This window comes from Mastacembelus armatus, chromosome 7 (genome assembly GCF_900324485.2).
Source record: "Mastacembelus armatus chromosome 7, fMasArm1.2, whole genome shotgun sequence".
Classification (NCBI taxonomy): Eukaryota; Metazoa; Chordata; class Actinopteri; order Synbranchiformes; family Mastacembelidae; genus Mastacembelus; species Mastacembelus armatus.
This window is the reverse complement of record NC_046639.1, coordinates 13,352,822-13,371,307: the sequence shown is the minus strand read 5'-3', so window position 1 is coordinate 13,371,307 and position 18,486 is coordinate 13,352,822. Positions and strand designations below refer to the sequence as shown.

Below are 18,486 nucleotides of genomic sequence, written 5' to 3'. Positions count from 1 at the left end.
GGACGAACTTCGGTAAGATTATACAGAAGTTTTACTTGCAAGGAGTAACAGTCACACAGCACCTTGGTACAGCATGAGGATCACTGGCCCTTAGCTGGGCAGCACATCATTTTAATACTATGATACAGTCATGTGATAGAAGAAGAAAGAGGAGGCAGTTTCCCATGAAACTGCAAAACATCTGGGTTTCGATACTAAGTGTCTTATCAGAAAGTGAAGGTCAGAACAGACTGACCTTAGGAAGAGGCAAGAGGTAACAGGCCCTACTCAAAAGTGTTTTGACTTACATTAAAGTAAAGCAGATTAATAAACTTGAGGGTAACATTTTAATTTCTCTAACAATAATGCACAGCTCTTCTCATTAATATTCCGCTTTTTGACTACCTCTGTTTCGCCTGTGTTCAAAACAGCAGGGGTGGTTGTTTTAAAAAAAACACAGTAATGATCAGAAAGAGCAACATCGGTCACCACCACCTCAGAAATATTAAGACCTTTAGAAATTATTAGATCCAATATGTGTCCCTTGATGTGTGTTGGATCTGTTACATGCTGAGAAAGCCCAAAGTTGTCCAGGATGTTCAAGAGTTCATTTGCACTTGCATCATTGAGATTATCAACATGAATGTTAAAGTCACCCACTAAAACAATGCAATCAAAATCAATGCATACAATAGATAGTAATTTAGCAAACTCTTACAAATATTGCTCGACAGGAGGATTTGGTATGAAGAGCAACATATTCAAAGGAGTCAAACTTTCCATATGATATGTTTTTGCATTTGAGGCTATCACTAAATAAAATAGCAACTCCACCTCCTTTCTTATGTATTCTTGTTTCACTCATTAAACTGAAATTTGGAGGGGTTGATTCAATAAGAACTGCAGCATTATTATTTTGTCCTAACCATGTTCTGGTTAAAAACATCAAATCAAGCTTGTGCTTAATAATAAAATCATTGATTAAAAATGATTTGCCTACCAAAGACCTGACATTTAAAAGAGCTAAATTTAGCGTGTTAAAAACATTGTTTTTCCCCATGTTCTGGGACATACTGTGGTTGGCAAGGGATACATACATTTGCAGAATGCATTGGGTAAATCTTGTTTCTCTGTAGATTTACCAAACTTTTTCTGTTACCTATCAAAACTGGGATTGAAACAGCTATTTGCATACTGGGCCTCGGCTTTTCCTGGAGAGAGCCATGACTAACAGTATTGCAGCCTGGACCGAGCACATATCAGTTAGAGCTTACTGTGCTGTTATCAGGCTGTGGAGACAAAGAATGATTTTGGTGACGGCGTGGAGGAGGGGTTGGTGGATGCTGCAATTGTGATGATTGCAGCAGAGCTTGCTGAGGAATTGGTGGGGCGTGCCACTTTGAGGGGCTTCTGGGGGTGAAAATGACACTGGGGGAGGAGGTCAGTTTGGGCCCAGTAGTGATGTGCTTCATCAGGTTGGTGAGGTTCTTCGTGATGGGGAATGGGATGCCCCGGGAAGATGGTGAACTAGGTAGGGTTTGCGGGGTTGTGGGAAGTGAATCCTCACAGGCAGTGTCTGCTAGTGGAGGGGGTGTGGCCTCCTTATCTTTGCTCTGACATCTCTCCATGTTAGAGCATTCGGGGGGGAGTGTTGGCTTTGGATGTTTTGATGTTTCTTCATTTTGTTTAGATTCCCGTATCTTGTCCTTGGCAGATTCCCATCGTATCCTGTCCTTGGCAGAGGGAGGGTTGTGGCGCAGGAAGAAAAATAGGTTGGAGGTGAAAGCTTTTACTCCTGATTTATTTAGAGACAATCCGTCTCCCTTAAAAAGATGCCTGCGATCCCAGAAATGGTTAAAATTGTCAATAAAATGTACTGAATGAACATCACATGCAGGTGAAAGCCATGTATTCAGTGCTAGTAACCTGCTGAATTTCTCAGTTCCTCCTCTGACAGGTGGTAGAGGTCCACTGATAAAAACCTTACTGGGTTTAGCAGATTATTAAAGTCCTTTTTGAGGATTTCGGACCGCTGCTTCACAATATCATTTGCCCCTGTGTGTAGCACGAGGTTTTTCACAGTTGGGTTTTCTGCAACAATGCTCAGGATTTTGTCAGTAGTGTCAGAGACCATATCTTTTGGGAAATACAGCACTTTTGTGTTGTTACTGCACATCTGTCTCACATCGTTTATGGCCAAGTCGCCCACAATCAGAGTCTGAGGGAGTCTTAGCTTTCCTCTTAGCTTTCTGTCTTCTGTTGAGTTTTCAGACCTTACCCCTCTCTGTGGATGTGGGGGATTGTCCAAGTGATCAGATGAAGATCCAGGGTCCTGCAGTAGTGGAGCGAATCTATTTTGTAGCTGTACAGTTGGTTCCTTAGGAGTTTTGTTGCTCCTTTTCCCTTTAGCTGTAATCCATGGCTGTGCTTTCCTCTGCACAGGAGTTGAGGAGGATGGGAACGCTGGCCAGCCTGTCGCATCACAGATTTCTGGGCGCTGAGTTCTGCCTGTTGCTTGTCCTGATTTAATCTTTGGCTTTGCTCTGAGAGCGTTCCAAGGAGGACTGATACCAGTAGTTTTATTTACCCGGACACAGCCCTCCTGTTGCTCGGTCTTGTTAGTGCTAGTTATCTGTATACTAGCATGCTCTTGTCTGCTACTATGGTAGAGTGGTAGAGTAGTGTCCTCTTTCCCAGATAGTCCATTTATCTCCACGTACATCTCTAACCTTTACACTTTAGTTTCCAGCATAGTGATTTTCTGTAGGAGTTTGCTGTGATCGTTTCGAGGTTGATCAAAAATAAAAGTAAAAATAAAATCCTCACTAAAATTCCAAATGCGGTAAAAAAGGGGTAAAATAATGTTAAAAAGTGTATTATAAAATCATTGGATAAGAATGCATGAAGTAAAAAGGAATAAAAGCAAAGTTAAACTGGCAGAAGCAGGAGCAAGCAGAAGTGCGTCTGCACTCTTCAGAAGCAGGAAGCAGCTATTCACAAGCTCCACCCTTCTATCAGGCAATCAGAACATTGTGGTCATGTGGCCTGCTGCCAACAAGGAAAGAGAGTGGCTCCAGTTCGATGAAGACCTGGACCAAGTCCTTGAAGTTAATGCAAGGGGACATGCAGACCAGAAGTTGCGGTCGATGTCTGCAATGATTATCAGCATTGATGGTGAAAGGTTTGGCATAAAGGAACAACAGCCAACCAGAGGTCTAGGGGAGCCAAATAGATCAGCCAGCTTTGGCAAGAGCTTAGAGTGCTAGGACAGCAGTTTAAGCAGGCAAGGGAGGAGGAGAAGGCCGGGCTGGCAGAGCTCCGGTACATCCTGAGGAAAAAACTCACCACTCTCGGAGAGAGCCAGGAAACATGTGGCTTTCATCTCGAATCCCTTTGGCTTCACCAAGAAGATCCTTGGGCAGAAAAGAAGTGGCCACCTTGCCTGCACCGTAGATGAAGTGAATAAGTACCTCAGTGTCACCTACAGTGACAGTGCATGAGAGGAAGATCTTGGGCCATGTAGGACCTTGATAATTCCACCAGAACCCACCTCGGCATTTAACACCAAGGAACCAACTTTGAAAGAAGTGGAGGAGGTTGTGAAAGCTGCTAGAACCAGCTCAGCACCAGGCCCCAGCAGAGTGCCATATGTTGTCTACAAGAGATGCCCCAGACTCTTGAAGCGACTATGGTTGGTCCTCAGAGTCATCTGGAGAAGGGGGAAGGTGGCACAGCAGTGGAGACATGCAGAGGGTGTCTGGATCCCAAAGGAGGAGAGCTCAAGCACCATCGAGCAGTGTAGGATCATCTCACTCCTCAGTGTCGAGGGCAAGATATTTTTTAATATCGTTGCCCAGCGCATGATGGAGTTCCTCCTGAAGAACACCTACATCGACACCTCCGTGCAGAAGGGGGAATTTCCAAAGGTTCCAGAATGTATCGAGCATACAGGGGTCATCACCCAACTGATCCGGGAGGAACATGAAGGCAAAGGAGACCTGGCAGTCCTATGGCTGGATCTCACCAATGCCTACGGGTCCATACCACACAAGTTGGTGGAAACCTTGCTTGATCGGTACCACATTCCAGGCAAGATCAAGGACCTCATACTGGACTATTATAGCTGCTTCAGTTTGAGAGTCACTTCCGGAACAGGAACATCCACTTTCCATCGGCTTGAGAAGGGCATTATCACTGGATGCACTATTTTTGTGATATTGTTTGCCTTAGCCATGAATATGCTGGTGAAGTCAGCAGAGGTGGAGTGTAGAGGCCCACTCACCAAATCAGGTATGCAGCAGCCCCCTATCAGAGCGTTTATGGATGATCTGACAGTGACTACAACATCAGTCCCGGGCTGTAGATGGATCCTGCAAGGCCTGGAGCATCTCATTAACTGGGCCCGGATGAACTTCAAGCCAGCCAAGTCCAGGTCCCTGGTTGTGAAGAAGGGGAAGGTGACAGACCGTTTCGTTTCTCACTAGGAGGCATCCAGTTTCCATCTGTGGGAGAGAAACCAGTGAAGAGCTTGGGTAAGATCTATGACTGCACCTTGAAGGACACTGCAGCAATCCAGGCAACAACGGAGGAGTTGGGAACCTGGCAGACAGCAGTGGATAAGTCAGGGCTTCCAGGCAAGTTTAAAGCCTGGATCTACCAGCATGGCATTTTGCCACAACTCCTCTGGCCACTGCTGGTCTATGACGTGGCAATGACCACCGTCGAGTGCTTCGAGAGGAAGGTCAGGTGTTTCCTGCGGAAGTGGTTGGGCCTACCGCGAAGCCTCAGCAGCACCGCCTGAGTCAAGCAGGGGGGCTGCTGGCAACAGCTCGGGTCTGGCAGCTGAAGGTTGACCTAGGGAGGCAGCTCAAATTCCACATCACAGTGCCCACAGTGACCTCTCTCAGGCCAGACATGGTCCTGGTGTCAGAAACAACAAGGCACGTGGTCCTGCTGGAGTTGACTGTTCCCTGGGAAGACCGGATGGAGGAGGCCTTTGAGAGGAAGAGGTCCAAGTATGAGGTGCTGGCAGGTGAATGTCAAAGCAGTGGATGGAGGACCCGATGCAACCCCATCAAGGTCGGATGCAGAGAATTTGTCGGACAGTCTCTTGTCAGGGCACTCAAGATGTTGGGAGTGAAGGGACTGCACAACAGAAAAGCCATCAAAAACATCACTGATGCGGCAGAAAAGGCGTCAAGATGGCTGTGGATCAAGCGGGGAGGGCCGTGGACCACACAAACTACTTAGACACAAGCTGGGGCCTGATCAACCCCAGCTGGGTCGCCTGGGCGAGGGTGTCTGATGTTGTGAGACCCGAAACACCCAGTGACCCCAGGATACATCACTGATGCTGTGTCTAAGTTGCACATAAGTGTATATTAGAACATGTCTTGTGAGGTTTGTCAAGGCACTGTTTCTGTTATTACACATGTAATTAGAACATAGAATTCAACAGTGTGGTGTATGTTAAATAGTTATTACAGATTACTGTGCTGAATGTTACCCACAGATGTTTTCCTTAATCTTGTATCATACTTAGACACAGTACATCACTCCCTTGTCAACTGTGAAGAATCTTGAGCTGATTCTCAGCAGTGAAGAATCTCACCAGTGCTTTTCACGTCGCAGCACTTCAGTATCAGTTACTGCATAGCTTTATAAATATTTAAAACCGTGCAGGCCTGCCAAAATTCTCCTACAAATGTGAGAATTTAATGTATTATGTTTGCAAACATAGTTCTTTTTGGCAGCTGTTTTTGGTAAACTGAGATTGTCTGATGTGTCCAGCAATATTACAGGAGTCATGTGTGGAGTTCAGAATATGTAGCCTCTATTTAAAAAAAAAACCCAGTTAAAAATGTGTTGCATTGTGTTGCAGATATGATGCAAATGTAATAAACACAAAATCACAAACATTAAGAATTCTGTGGCATTGTTGCAAAGTCCCATTCAACTGTGCATTTTAATCTACATATTGTCAGAGTGAAGACAGACATAGATCTTCTGTCTTTGGTGATTAATTATCTTGTTCTCTCTGGCAGGATCTGCCATGGACTTTTATTTTGACATCAGTTTCTGTGTTGCTTTAATTTGTGTTCCTCTGCTTTGCCTTTCCCATTGTATATTTACCTGCCTTAATGACTTGTTCCTTGCTGGATCCTTTGTTATTGTTGCTGCACTCACTGTTAAAGTCGTTGCTGTTATATCCTGTGTTGTATCTCCTGTGGTTGTTTCCTAGTTCAAGCCTGAGTAGTCTTCCATGTCCAGTTATGCTTTGCTTCTGTTAAGATTATTTCTGTTTACCTCTTTTCCTATTTTGTAGTTTTCACCCTGTGCACCCAGGTTATGCATATTTTTGTCAGGTTCTAGTTTAGTGTTTTTTTTTGTGTTCTAAGGACCATTTTGAGTTTTAAGTACATTATTTTTTTAAATAAAGCTTGTCTAATCAGTGTTTGCATTCTTGAGCCCTGCTTTTTGAAAAACATGACACTGTCCCTTTGTCTGGTGATAGGGTGAGTTCAGACACAATTCTACGCAATTTACCAACATCTGGGAGCCATTCCAGCTGACACTAGGTGAGAGATGGGCACACTTGATAGGTTGCCAATCAAATCAATAAATGTGCTAAATTAAAACAGCAACTGACTGAAAGGCTTAAAAAATGATAGTTGCAACATTCGGATTATCTTAGATGCAGGCCCTTTCAAAACAAAAGAAAAACAAGCACAAGAAAAGTAGTCAGTGCAATGAAGAGCACTTTAACAAGGTATCATCATATGTTGAAAGAAAACAGGAACTGAACAAGATATGACAAAACTTCGGAAGAAAAAGGCATTGGATAAAGATCAGAAGAGCAGAGCATTTAGCTCCATAATTTTCCAGCAGTCAGCAGTCCAGCAGTGTGAGTGAAATTACAGTGAAGAAAAACAAGATTTAGAAACAAAAGTGTCATAAGAGCACACTGATGGTGCAGTCAGGAAGGCAATTTGAGATCTGTTGGGTGACTGGGTGTCCCAGATTCATCTAGACAGAAATATCTCAAGCTGTAATTCACACTATGAAGAGCAACAAAGTCTAAAACTTTCTGGACAGTTACTTCTACCACCCCAATTCAGAAGAAGTTGGGACACTGTAAAATCTCCATAAAAACAGAATGCAATGATTTGCAAATCTCATAAACCTATATTGTGCTGCTCTAAAACCTGTATATGTCTTTCAGCACTGACTGTGCCTTTCCAGATGTGTAAGCTGCACTAATGCCCATGCAGTGATGCCCATCACAGAATCATTCCTGTTTTTAATGCAGTTTTCTCTGATCACAGGCATTCACTATTGTGCTGCAGTCTTGTCCCTAGTGGACAGAGATTTTCCCCGATTCTCTGAATCTTTTGATGACACTATGTACTGTAGATGATGATATATTTAAAGTCTTTGTAATTTTACGTTGAGGAACATCATTCTGACTCTCTAAGATGCTCTTTTCATACCCAATCATGTTACTGAGCTGTTGCCAACTTGTTACTTACTTTTCCAGCCTTTTGTTGCCTCTGTCCCAACTTTTTTGGGACAGGTTGCTGCCATTAATTCCTAAATGAAATTAATATTAAAATAGTACATTTTCTCAGTTTAAACATTTGATTTGTTTTCTATGTTCTATTGGGAAAAAATATGGCTTTATAAGCTTCTGCATTTTTTATGAGTGTCCCAGTTTTTTGGAATCAGGGTTGATGCTTTGAAAGGTTGTTGATTGAACTCAGTTGCTGAGATTAAAATTTATTTAAAAACATCTAATTCCTCAGTAGAAATCCAAACTAGCAGCTTTTCATTAACTTCCCTTAGTCTAACACTTTATTACTACTATGCTGTATTGCAGGCATGTTACTGAGATAAGATAAACTTTATTAAGGGAAATTCAAGATGTGAGTGGCAAAGAAATCAAATCAGCCCGCTACTGAGCTGTAGGAAAGGAAACACACTACAAACCTTTAAAACACACCATTCAATGTTCAAGCATGCAATGCTCTAAATGTAGCATTGAATTAGAGTACACTTTAATTAAAGGGGCTCTCTATTTATTTTATGCATGATGCTCTGTTTACTTTTATTTATTTATTGTTTATAAGAGCCCTACTCGACCTTTGTGGCTTGGGAAAGAGCTTTCCAAAGGTACAAAAAATAACCCCAATGGTGTCATTATAGCCATTTGGGCTTGGACCTGAGACTTATCTCCAAAACAAAGCCAGTATTACAAACTGAGGTGAGGTGTTTGAGAGCCCTCATGTTACTTCCTGCACTTCCTGTTTCCTTCAGCTTTTGAGCCTTTTGACTTTCAGATGTTGCCCTGCCTTCTTTAAGTGTGTTTTTCCACTGTTGATGCCTGTCCTTCCAACCTGCTGCTTGTCTGCTCCTCTGCATCCCAGCATTTATCTTCCTTGCTCACAATCAACCACTTGCCAGATTTAGTTTTTTGGTGTGATGCTTACACTCTTTAGACAGAGGTAGTCCATGTTTAGCTTCATGTTATTCAATATTTGCATCTTTCATGCCATGCTCTAGCCTACTGTTGTAACATTCAGTTTTCCTCATGACCATTGCCTTGCTGCTTTCTCAGTAAAGGAAGTTAAGTTTTGTTCCTGCCAACCTTATGACTGTCCACTGGTTTTCTCTGGACTATAAAGGATATTGATTACTTCTCTGCCCTGCTCACGTCTGTACATGTTCTGCAGTAGCTGCATTAAAGTTACATCAAATTGCTCACTGTGTTTCCTTGCTGATGTTCTGCACTTGAGTCCCCTTTTTTGTGTAATGTGGCTCTTCTGATTTAAGTATTCTTCAAGTGGAGTATTCTTCTAATTTTTACAAAAAGATGAAATACGTCTTATTAAATAACCTATGTTAAATTTGCCTTTTTGCTGTTTGGTATTGAGAAGAAGGAGCAATGAGCTTGAAGGAGCTAAAATGCTGCGCTGAGGTAAGCTCCAGAATCACATGATAGAGCTACTGATAATTTAAACATATTAATTTGAGCATCATTAAAGTTCTGTTCCGCTTCATCCAGGCCTTCCATTACATCCTCATCATGTTAACTGGCTTAGGTAATGCAGGAATCAGGAGGTCGTTAGCTTGTAAGTAAGCCAAGTGATGTCTTCAGGCAGCTAACACTATCTTCTAGCCTCAGTGTGGGAAGAGTAGAAGACTAGAAGTGTGTTTGCATACAGAATTGATTGACAGGTGTGAACTCTCCCACCCCTGACTGTTGGCCTTCTCTGGTTATACTGTATAAAATTCACTGTGACCTTTGTTTCTCTTTCACTCTCCTACAGACTTCTTTAGCACTCTGTCATAATGGTGACCTCTTTGCAAAGACAATAAAATACATAAACGACAATTGGGGTTTGATGGAAAAGTGATTTCTGATTCCACATAAACGTACAAAAGTAGCACTTACAGCAGCAGGAACAGGGTAAAAATTCACTTTGATTTGACGTCCTTTGAAAAAACATATATCCAACCAGCCAGCAGGAGCCTCCCACATGATTGACATTTGGCTCTCGGGAATGACGTCAGTCGGTGGTAGCCTATTGCCTTACAGGAGTGCGGAGAGAGAGAGTGAGGTAGAGAGAGAGAGAGAGAAGGGGGGAAGAGGGGGTCAAAGATTAGAGCGCAGCGCGTTTCCCACAGAGGTAAGACCGGAGCAGAAAATATATTTGAAATACTTTCTTGAACTACTATTAATTTGTAATCGATTGGTTCTGCAGTAAGTCTTCTTACCTTTCACAGTAAATCATATATGAATATAGTTACAAGACAGGCTCGTTTTTAATGTTGAATGAGAATGAGAATGAGAATGAGAATTCTGTTGTATAAAATGTGACAATTTATTTTAACATGTTTGTTTTTAACTTGCCTTACATAGCTGGTTATTGTAGACCCTATATGATATTGTACATGACTTAGGAAATAAAGCCGAGTCAATGTACTTTGGATGCACGTTATGCATGGCTAGATCATGTTATTTAAATATGATAAAGTTTGCTTTCTGACGTGTATAGCTTACGATACGTGTTCTGATGAGACATATAAAAAAATATGTAGAAATGAAACATGTAACATGGACCTTTGTACTTTTTTCTGTTGACGTTAACACATGAGATTTCTGTCGCTCTCGGTTCGTGCATCCCGTCTTAGAAGATGTTAAATGTCTGCATTGCAGCTAATTGATGCCCACATGTCTGTTTTCCAGATTTCACGATGTGCCACTCATGGGTAAAGACCTGACACCGTCTCCAGAGCTCACAGGAAGCACGGGCAGGAAACACCGCTACCAAAACCACAGATAACCTCATAACCATTATCTCGGACACGTTCAGCCAGTAAAAGCTAATTTTAAAGTCTTTGGCACTGGAAAACGAGCGGATCACAGGGGGACAGGCGGCATATTTTAAGTGAGAACAAATGCAACATTAGCAGACAGAGGAAAGGCAAAGCAAAGAAAACTAACCCGAGTGGTAATAGATGTCAAATGTTTTTTAAAGCACTGCAAAATAGACCGTGAAAAAAAATGCATTGGAAGGATCATTTGGTGCGCATAAACTGCTTGTCGGAAGCATTTCTATCATCAGTGACAATGAGCAGATGCGCAGTTTACTGTGGACATACTCTCCAATGGTGAGATTTTCTCGTGAAAATTATTCTGACAGGTTCATTATTATGAATTTCCTTACATCGTTTTATAACTGTTCTGTACATTTAGTGGATTAGAGTTGCATGTTGAAACACTGGAACTGTTTGCATATACCTTATATACCTTACCTTTTTTATCCTAATGAAACGACAATTTACACATTACATTACTGTTTACAACTAGTGGACCTCCTGTCATCTAGTGGTCCATCTGAGAGTCCCTGGACCTCAAATTAGGAACTATTCCTCTAAATACATAATTTGGTTTATTGTCTGCCAAAGCTGAGGTTTTCTTTGTGGATGTAAAGAATGTGAATTCTACTTTAACTTTCATGGTTTACCGAATTCTTTATAACTCTTTACACTGATGTTCCTCTAAGGTACTAACAAATAATTTCTTTAGAATAGGTGAATTTTTGCTTCAGAATGCCCACAGACATCTAGTTTGCCAATTTTGATCAAATTTTTTTTTAAACATGGAGAACACATCCATCCCCAGCAGTGCACCGTCGGTCTGCAATGACTCTGTGGACTTCTATTCTCTCACATCAGGAAACCACACTGACCTGAACTGCACTCCTCCCTCTGAGTTTTACTTCTATGCTGACCTTTACATTATTTTACCAGTGATCTACTCTGTGATATGTGCAGTGGGACTGACAGGCAACACAGCTGTCATCTATGTGATCCTCAAAGCCCCCAAGATGAAAACAGTAACTAATATGTTCATCTTGAACCTGGCCATTGCAGATGATTTGTTCACTTTGGTGTTGCCAATCAACATAGCTGAACATTTGTTGCACTACTGGCCTTTTGGTGAGGTTTTGTGCAAAGTCATCCTTAGCATAGATCACTATAACATATTTTCCAGTATCTATTTCTTAACAGTTATGAGCATTGACCGCTACTTGGTTGTCCTGGCCACAGTGAGGTCCAAGCGCATGCCATATCGCACCTACAGAGCAGCAAAAATCATCTCATTATGTGTCTGGATCCTTGTTATCCTCATTGTTATGCCTTTTACCATTTTTGCTGGTGTTTACATAAACCCAAATGATGGTAGGAAGAGCTGCGTGCTCAGCTTTCCCAGCCCTGAAAGTTTGTGGTTCAAAGCGAGCCGAATCTACACTCTGATCCTGGGCTTTGCCATTCCGGTCTCAACCATCTGTATCTTGTATACCATGATGCTTTACAAGCTGAGGAACATGCGACTCAACAGTAATGCCAAGGCACTGGACAAGGCCAAGAAGAAAGTCACCATCATGGTGTTCATCGTCTTGGCTGTCTGTTTGTTCTGCTGGACACCATTCCACCTAAGCACCATTGTTGCTCTCACGACGGATCTCAGGACCACGCCACTGCTAATTGGCATCTCCTACTTCATAACCAGCCTGAGCTACGCTAACTCCTGCCTCAACCCATTCCTCTATGCCTTCCTAGATGACAGCTTCAGGAAAGCCTTCAAGAAGATCTTAGAATGTAGATCAGCCTAAATGTACAACACATAAAACCTGTAGTACAACACATAAAACCTGTCAGAGATCTACAGAGACTTACAAAGTTGGAACAGAGTGTAATAGGCAAGACTGACTCCAGGTTTTACTTCTACTTCAAATCTGAATTGTTGTTACATGTGATGAACATTTGATGTTTAGTTTGTTAAAGCTGCAAATTTCCAGTTTGTACATAAAAGTAAACACATTTGTCAACTTAAGATGACACCTGGAAACTACATGCAACACATTTAAAGTAGCAAACCCAAGTGCTGTCTACAAAAGTCTATACAGTAAAGAATAAGAGAGGAGAAACATCTGAATGTTTATGAGTCCATCTTTGTTTAGATAAAAAGCTATTAGGGCATCACTTTTGTCACATCCTATGGAAAGAATACAGTATAAATGAATCTGAAACATCTTATTGTGACTGACGGTGATATTTTCTTTTACAGCCAGACTGTTATGTGTGTTTTACTGGATAAGTACTGATTTGCAATCAAGTGAATGTGATGGGAACAGTCAGTCTGGAGGGTAACAGGATGTATTTCGGGAGAATACAGACCTTAGGTCATAACATGATTGTCATCTGTTACAAAAACTGGATGGGATAAAGTACTTTTTTAGGTGATTGGATGGGATGAAAAAATGTACAATCATGTATGCAAGCACTTAATCCGCCTTTAAAATATGCTGTGTTTTGAAAAAACAATTTCACAGGAACCATGGGGAAGAAAGATGAGATTAATGCATAGAGTCTTTAAAATGATGGTACTGGTTGGAGAGTGAGGATTGAAGTTCTGGTTCACATTTCTTCTCCAGAATGTATATGTACTACGTAAGACCAAAAAGGAACCTTTCCAGCCCAGATAACAGTTCTACAGGCCTAATACAAGACAGGCATGGGCTATGTAAACTGTGTTTCTCATCACAAGGACTTCTTTTGTTCTGTGACTTGACTTTTGTCACCCCCTGTTGTCAACAAGGTGGTGTTACCTTAAAATGCAGCCAGAACCATTTACAGAGTGAGCAGACACAGCATATTTTTTCTGTGATATGTACATGTACATTTACATTTTTTCCTTTAAGTTAATCAATACTTGTGAATTGCATATTTTGGTACCAGATTTAAACATCATGCTAAGTTGTAAAGGTTTTTACAAATATCTGTAATCCAATAACATTCACACTCATGTTGTGCAAATCTTCTATCGCCATTCAGTGTCCTTAAATCACAGTGTTTTACACAATTAAAATCCTGAAGAAAAAACAATGTTACTCCGTGCACAGAGAAATCAAATACTTTTTGTTGTTATTTGACCAATAAGTAAGGGGGAGCGAGATTATGAAGTGCTTTAAATGTGAGGAGGAGAATTTTAAACTCTATACGGTATTTAATAGGGAGCCAGTGAAGTTGCTGGAGGGTGGGGGTAATGTGGTGTATTAAGGAAATTTGGGTTACGATATGGGCAGCAAAGTTCTGAATAAGTTGGAGTTTATGTAGGAGATTTTGTGGTAGGCCAGTTAGAAGAGAATTGCAGTAATCAATACAGGAGGTGACCAGAGCATGTATAAGAGTGGCAGCAGTGTGTGGCGTGAGGAACGGGCGAAGACGAGAAATGTTGCGTAGCTGGAGGTAACATGATCTGGAGAGATTGTTTATATGGGCCTCGAAGGACAGAGTGCCATCAAGGATAACACCTAGGTTTTTAACCTGAGGAGAGGGAGAAATTGAAGAACCATCGATGCAGAGTGAAAAATTGTTGGACTTGGATAAGGTGGATTTTGATCCTATGAGGAGAACCTCTGTCTTATTCCTGTTAAGTTAAGTTAAGGAAAACCAAGTGTTTATTTCGTTTAAGCAGCTGGTGAGACAGAAGGGTGGAAGAGCAGAGTTAGGCTTTGTGGAGATGTAAAGTTGTGTATCGTCTGCATAACAATGGAAATGTATACTGAATTTTCTGACGATAAGACCAAGAGGAAGAAGATAAATGAGGAATAGAAGGGGATCATGGACAGAGCCTGGGGAACACCACAAGCTGACTGGGAGAGGCTGAGAGCAGATTTTTTTAAATTGCACAAACTGGGTACAATCAGAGAGGTATGAAGTGAACCAGGAGAGAGGTATGTCAGTGATGCCAATTGTAGCTAAATGGTTTAATAGAATTGGGTGAGAATTGTGCTCAAATCTAGCAGGACAAGGATTGCTAATAGTCCGGCATCAGCAGCGAACAAGAGGTCGTTGGTAACTTTCACCAGAGCAGTTTCCGTACTATGTTTAGAACTGAATCCAGACTGAAATGATTGAAAAAGGTTATTGTCACTGAGGTGAGTGTGAACCTGCATTGAAACTACTTTTTCCAATATTTTAGAAATGAAAGGAAGATTTGAAATTGGACGGAAATTATTGAGATCATTAGTATTAGCACCAGGTTTTTTAAGAATCAGAGTAATTGCAGCTGTTTTGAGGGATGAAGGAACAATGCCAGAAGATAGAGAGGAGTGAATAATTCGAGTTATGAGAGAGGAGTGAGGGCATACAGGCTTTAACCAGCTGGGTAGGTAATGAGTAATTAAGTAATAAATACATTAATAATAATAAAGCATTAATAATAATTAATAATAACAAATAAGAAAAATCCCTTAAAACACATGTCTGGTGACTTTTGAGAGACAAAACAGGGATCTAGAGAAGCAGAGTTTGAAATCTCCAGAATTATGTTAGGTATGACTTCTACAAGTTGGATGTACTGTACTATATATACAGTACAGTTCTTTTAAATACTGTAAATCAGAAAACTAACTCCATGAAGCTTTATTTTCTGTGTAATGAGCACAAATTTTTATCCAGCACTTCCTACTGTAGATGACATCAGTTTGCAGTAGCATGTGATATCAGCTTTTACAAAAGCTTTTTGTATGTCTGCAACAACAAATACTATTCCATATCTCCTTCTGTAAATAGCTCGTACAGAGGCTTGTATTGTCATAGCAATGTATATTCAGATATTCTTAATAATTAAAGCTTGTGTCACACAAATGAGATATGTTATAATGTTGAGTTGATGATTAGGCATCATTGTTTGTATGCTCTCTATAATATAATTATGCTCTCTAGTAAGTATGCTCTCTATAATATAATTAACAACATTTCATAATTTTCATATTTTAGAAGGCTGCCTGTCATTAGTTGTCAAGGTACTAACGTAAACTAATTTTTCTACTGGTTTTCCAGTGTTTTTGATATTTTAGAATCAAAGTTGCTCTATTTGACAGACGCAATAAATTTGCAGAAATGTGTCTCCATGGGAATTTTGCACAAATATCTTAATTTACAGACGTGTACAGTGCTGCTGTGCATTAAAATGAGGATATCATATTGTTCTTATCATTATTATCTGTGATTTAGTTTAGTGTCAGGTTCCCTAGAGAGATTCTTTATATGGCAACTAAAGCAGGTATCAGCTTAAAAGCAGCAGTATGGAATGTGGTTAAAACATCTTGTCAGCAAAATATCACAGATAAAGTCTAAACAACCTGCACTTTGCCGAGTTGTTGTGCAGTCAATACGGGGCAAGTCAGGGTGTGACACAGCCGTCTGTTGGGCTGTGTGAGAGGTCGCTTTTGCAAACACCCTGTGTGACTCCTCCTGTTGGTCTATGGGCAGTAGGGCAAGATTTGGCATGGGACGATGCTACAGCTGATTCTGGGTCTTCTTCTCCAGCCCCAAATAGGGACCCAGACGGTAGTGGTGCATCTGGTGTAGGAGCTGTACACATTTCTTCAGACATAGCGGCAAACATAGCCGATTATCTCCCATCTTCCCCCCTGACAGATAGTGAGGGAGACACACCCAGTTCTGCACAGAATTCTGCAGTTAGTGGGCCAGACACATCCTATTCAGAGGTTTCTTCAGCACAGTCAGATAGTGAAGGTTTTGCATACAATTCCTCAGCAACATATAGTGATGCTGTATCTTCTTCCTCACAGTCAGATAGTGAGTCAGACGCTGTTGCTGCTGATTCTCTGTCTACAACTCCAGAGGCTAATGCTGCAGTAGACAGAGGGGGCTGTTTCAGTACATGGGCTACATGTTGCTACAGCAGGTGCATCCGATTTAGCAACACAGACTAATGGTGAAAACACACTCACTGTACTGCAGAACATTATTGAGTTGTTATTGAAGGTCTATGCTAGTGTGGGAGGGTTGAATGAAAAGTATGAGTGTTTGAACAGCAGGGTAGAACAATTTCTCTCATCTTATACACAGCTAGAAGTGTATGTTGCACACACAACAGCAGCACATAACGTACACACAGCAGCTGATTTTCACTATTCTAGACAAAATATAATAGTTTTTAAACATGGATGGGCATGACTATCAGAATAGTGGCTCTGTTGAAAATGACAACCCTCGTTCTGCAATGTCACATGTTGAATTCTCACGCTGGGCTACTGAGATGCGTGAGAAAAATACACATTTCATGAACATGTTGAACACTCGACCGCCACCAAACTCTGAATATCTCAATGTAGAATTAAGTACTGCTGATTTTCTCAAATGGTCTGAAAACACACATCTGAAATCACAGTACTCAAAAGAAAAATAAACCGTCTCCCACAGGGTGCTGTGGCTAAGCGTGGTGTCCTGGCAGCTGTGGAACAGAGTCAGGAGGACCCTGCTGATGAGCATACAGCTGATCAGAGCATGCTATGTGATGTTGTTGTTGATTCAGTGACTTCAGAGGGGTAAAAATTATAGTTTTTCATCGCTCTGTTTCCAAACACATGACTACCCTCATCCACAAACCATTTGGCTCTACCTACATGAAAACAAACCCTAAGGGTTTTTTCGGGGCCTCGTATGTCTGTGTGTGAGAATTCAGCATGTGAAATTGCAGACCTAGAGTCGTCATTTTCAACAGAGCCAACCTCAAGGCTTGATTACTGATACTTACTAATTATACTTAGTAAGTACTAAGTATACTAAGTAAGTACTAATACTTACTAATCTACTAATTATAGATGGATTCATCTATAATCAATGACACCACCAATACTAACTAAAATATGCCTTGTTACCTTTATCAACCTCGTATCCTGTCCCCCATTTAACCATGACTGGTCTTGGCACAACACAGTTACCTGTTGAAACATACATTTTCAATAGACCCATAGTATCAGACCGAGAAAAACCCATACAACTTTATAAAAACGGTGTAGAATACAAAGAAAGGGCAGACGTACCTTCAACAACCACCTGCACAGCTGGGTCGCTGTCCACTAGTGTTCCAGACGCTATACCTGCCGGATTACGCTATTTTCAAATACAATAATCCAATTTCAATGCAATCAACCCCCACTCTCGATAAGCTGTGGATAAGTGAACAAAGAACTACTTTAAGTCTACTTTGAAATACCTGAAGGGAAGATCAGCATGTTTCCTCTGTTTTTTAACTATAAACAAAATCGGAAAAAAGTTCTGCGCCGCTCTTCAGAAGTTGATTGATGAAAGACAAAGAGCGAAACAGTGTAGCGTGACTCTGGAAATGAACGACCCCTTGTGACTACCTTGTACACAGACCTCGACTGCCGAGTCCAGCAAAAATGTTGAGACAAAAAAGACTGCTTCGATTCAATTCAATTCAATTCAATTTTATTTGTATTGCGCCAAATCACAATACAAATCATCTCAAGGCACTTTATAAAAACTAAAACTAAAAACCCAACAAATCCCTTATGAGCAAGCACTTGGCGACAGTGGAGAGGAAATACTCCCTTTAACGGAAGAAAAAACCTCCAGCAGAACCGGTCTCAGTTTGGGCGGCCATCTGCCTCTACCGGTTGGGGTGAGTGGATAGAGCAGAGAGAAAAGAACAGCAACAATAAACAACAAATAGACACTGCAGGTTGGTGGGGCCAGTAACTGCTACATCAGCGATATACAACTCCAGGACCAGGAACACCTGCAGAAGATACAGAGAGAGAGAACAGAGAGAGAGGGAGAGAGCACAAAATAGGGGAGAGAGAGAACACAAGGTTAGTGACATTCAACGGTGGAATATACATGTGAGGTTGGAGGAGAGGAAGAGAGGGGAGGGGAAGGGGGGGGGGTGGGGGTGGGGGTTAGGGTAGGTGCACTGATGGATTAACTGGAGGCTTTTTATGGAGATACTGGGACATCCAGATAGTAATGAGTTACAGTAATTTAGCCTTGAGGTAACTAATGCATGGACTAGTTTTTCTACATCAATTGAGTCAGGATGTTCCTAATTTTGGCCATGTTGCGCAGGTGAAAGAATGCAGTTCTAGAGATTTGTTTTATGTG

At 41.3% G+C, this 18,486-nt stretch overlaps 1 protein-coding gene and 1 pseudogene across 1 annotated transcript; both read left to right on the top strand.

The window, feature by feature from the left end:
• Positions 1-3,125: 3,125 nt before the first annotated feature.
• On the top strand, positions 3,126-5,284 carry LOC113146131 (uncharacterized; annotated as a pseudogene).
• A 4,365-nt stretch (positions 5,285-9,649) lies between these two features.
• npbwr2b (neuropeptides B/W receptor 2b) lies at positions 9,650-12,568 on the top strand. Its single transcript, XM_026332894.1, has 2 exons — positions 9,650-9,665; positions 10,226-12,568. Exon 2 carries the CDS (start codon positions 11,142-11,144, stop codon positions 12,156-12,158), a length of 1,017 nt encoding a protein of 338 aa, XP_026188679.1. The 5' UTR covers positions 9,650-9,665; positions 10,226-11,141; the 3' UTR covers positions 12,159-12,568.
• Positions 12,569-18,486: the final 5,918 nt, after the last annotated feature.

Coding starts and splice junctions, on each gene's coding strand:
- npbwr2b (XM_026332894.1), top strand. CDS start 11,142: ATGGAGAACACATCCATCCCCAGCAGTGCACCGTCGGTCTGCAATGAC.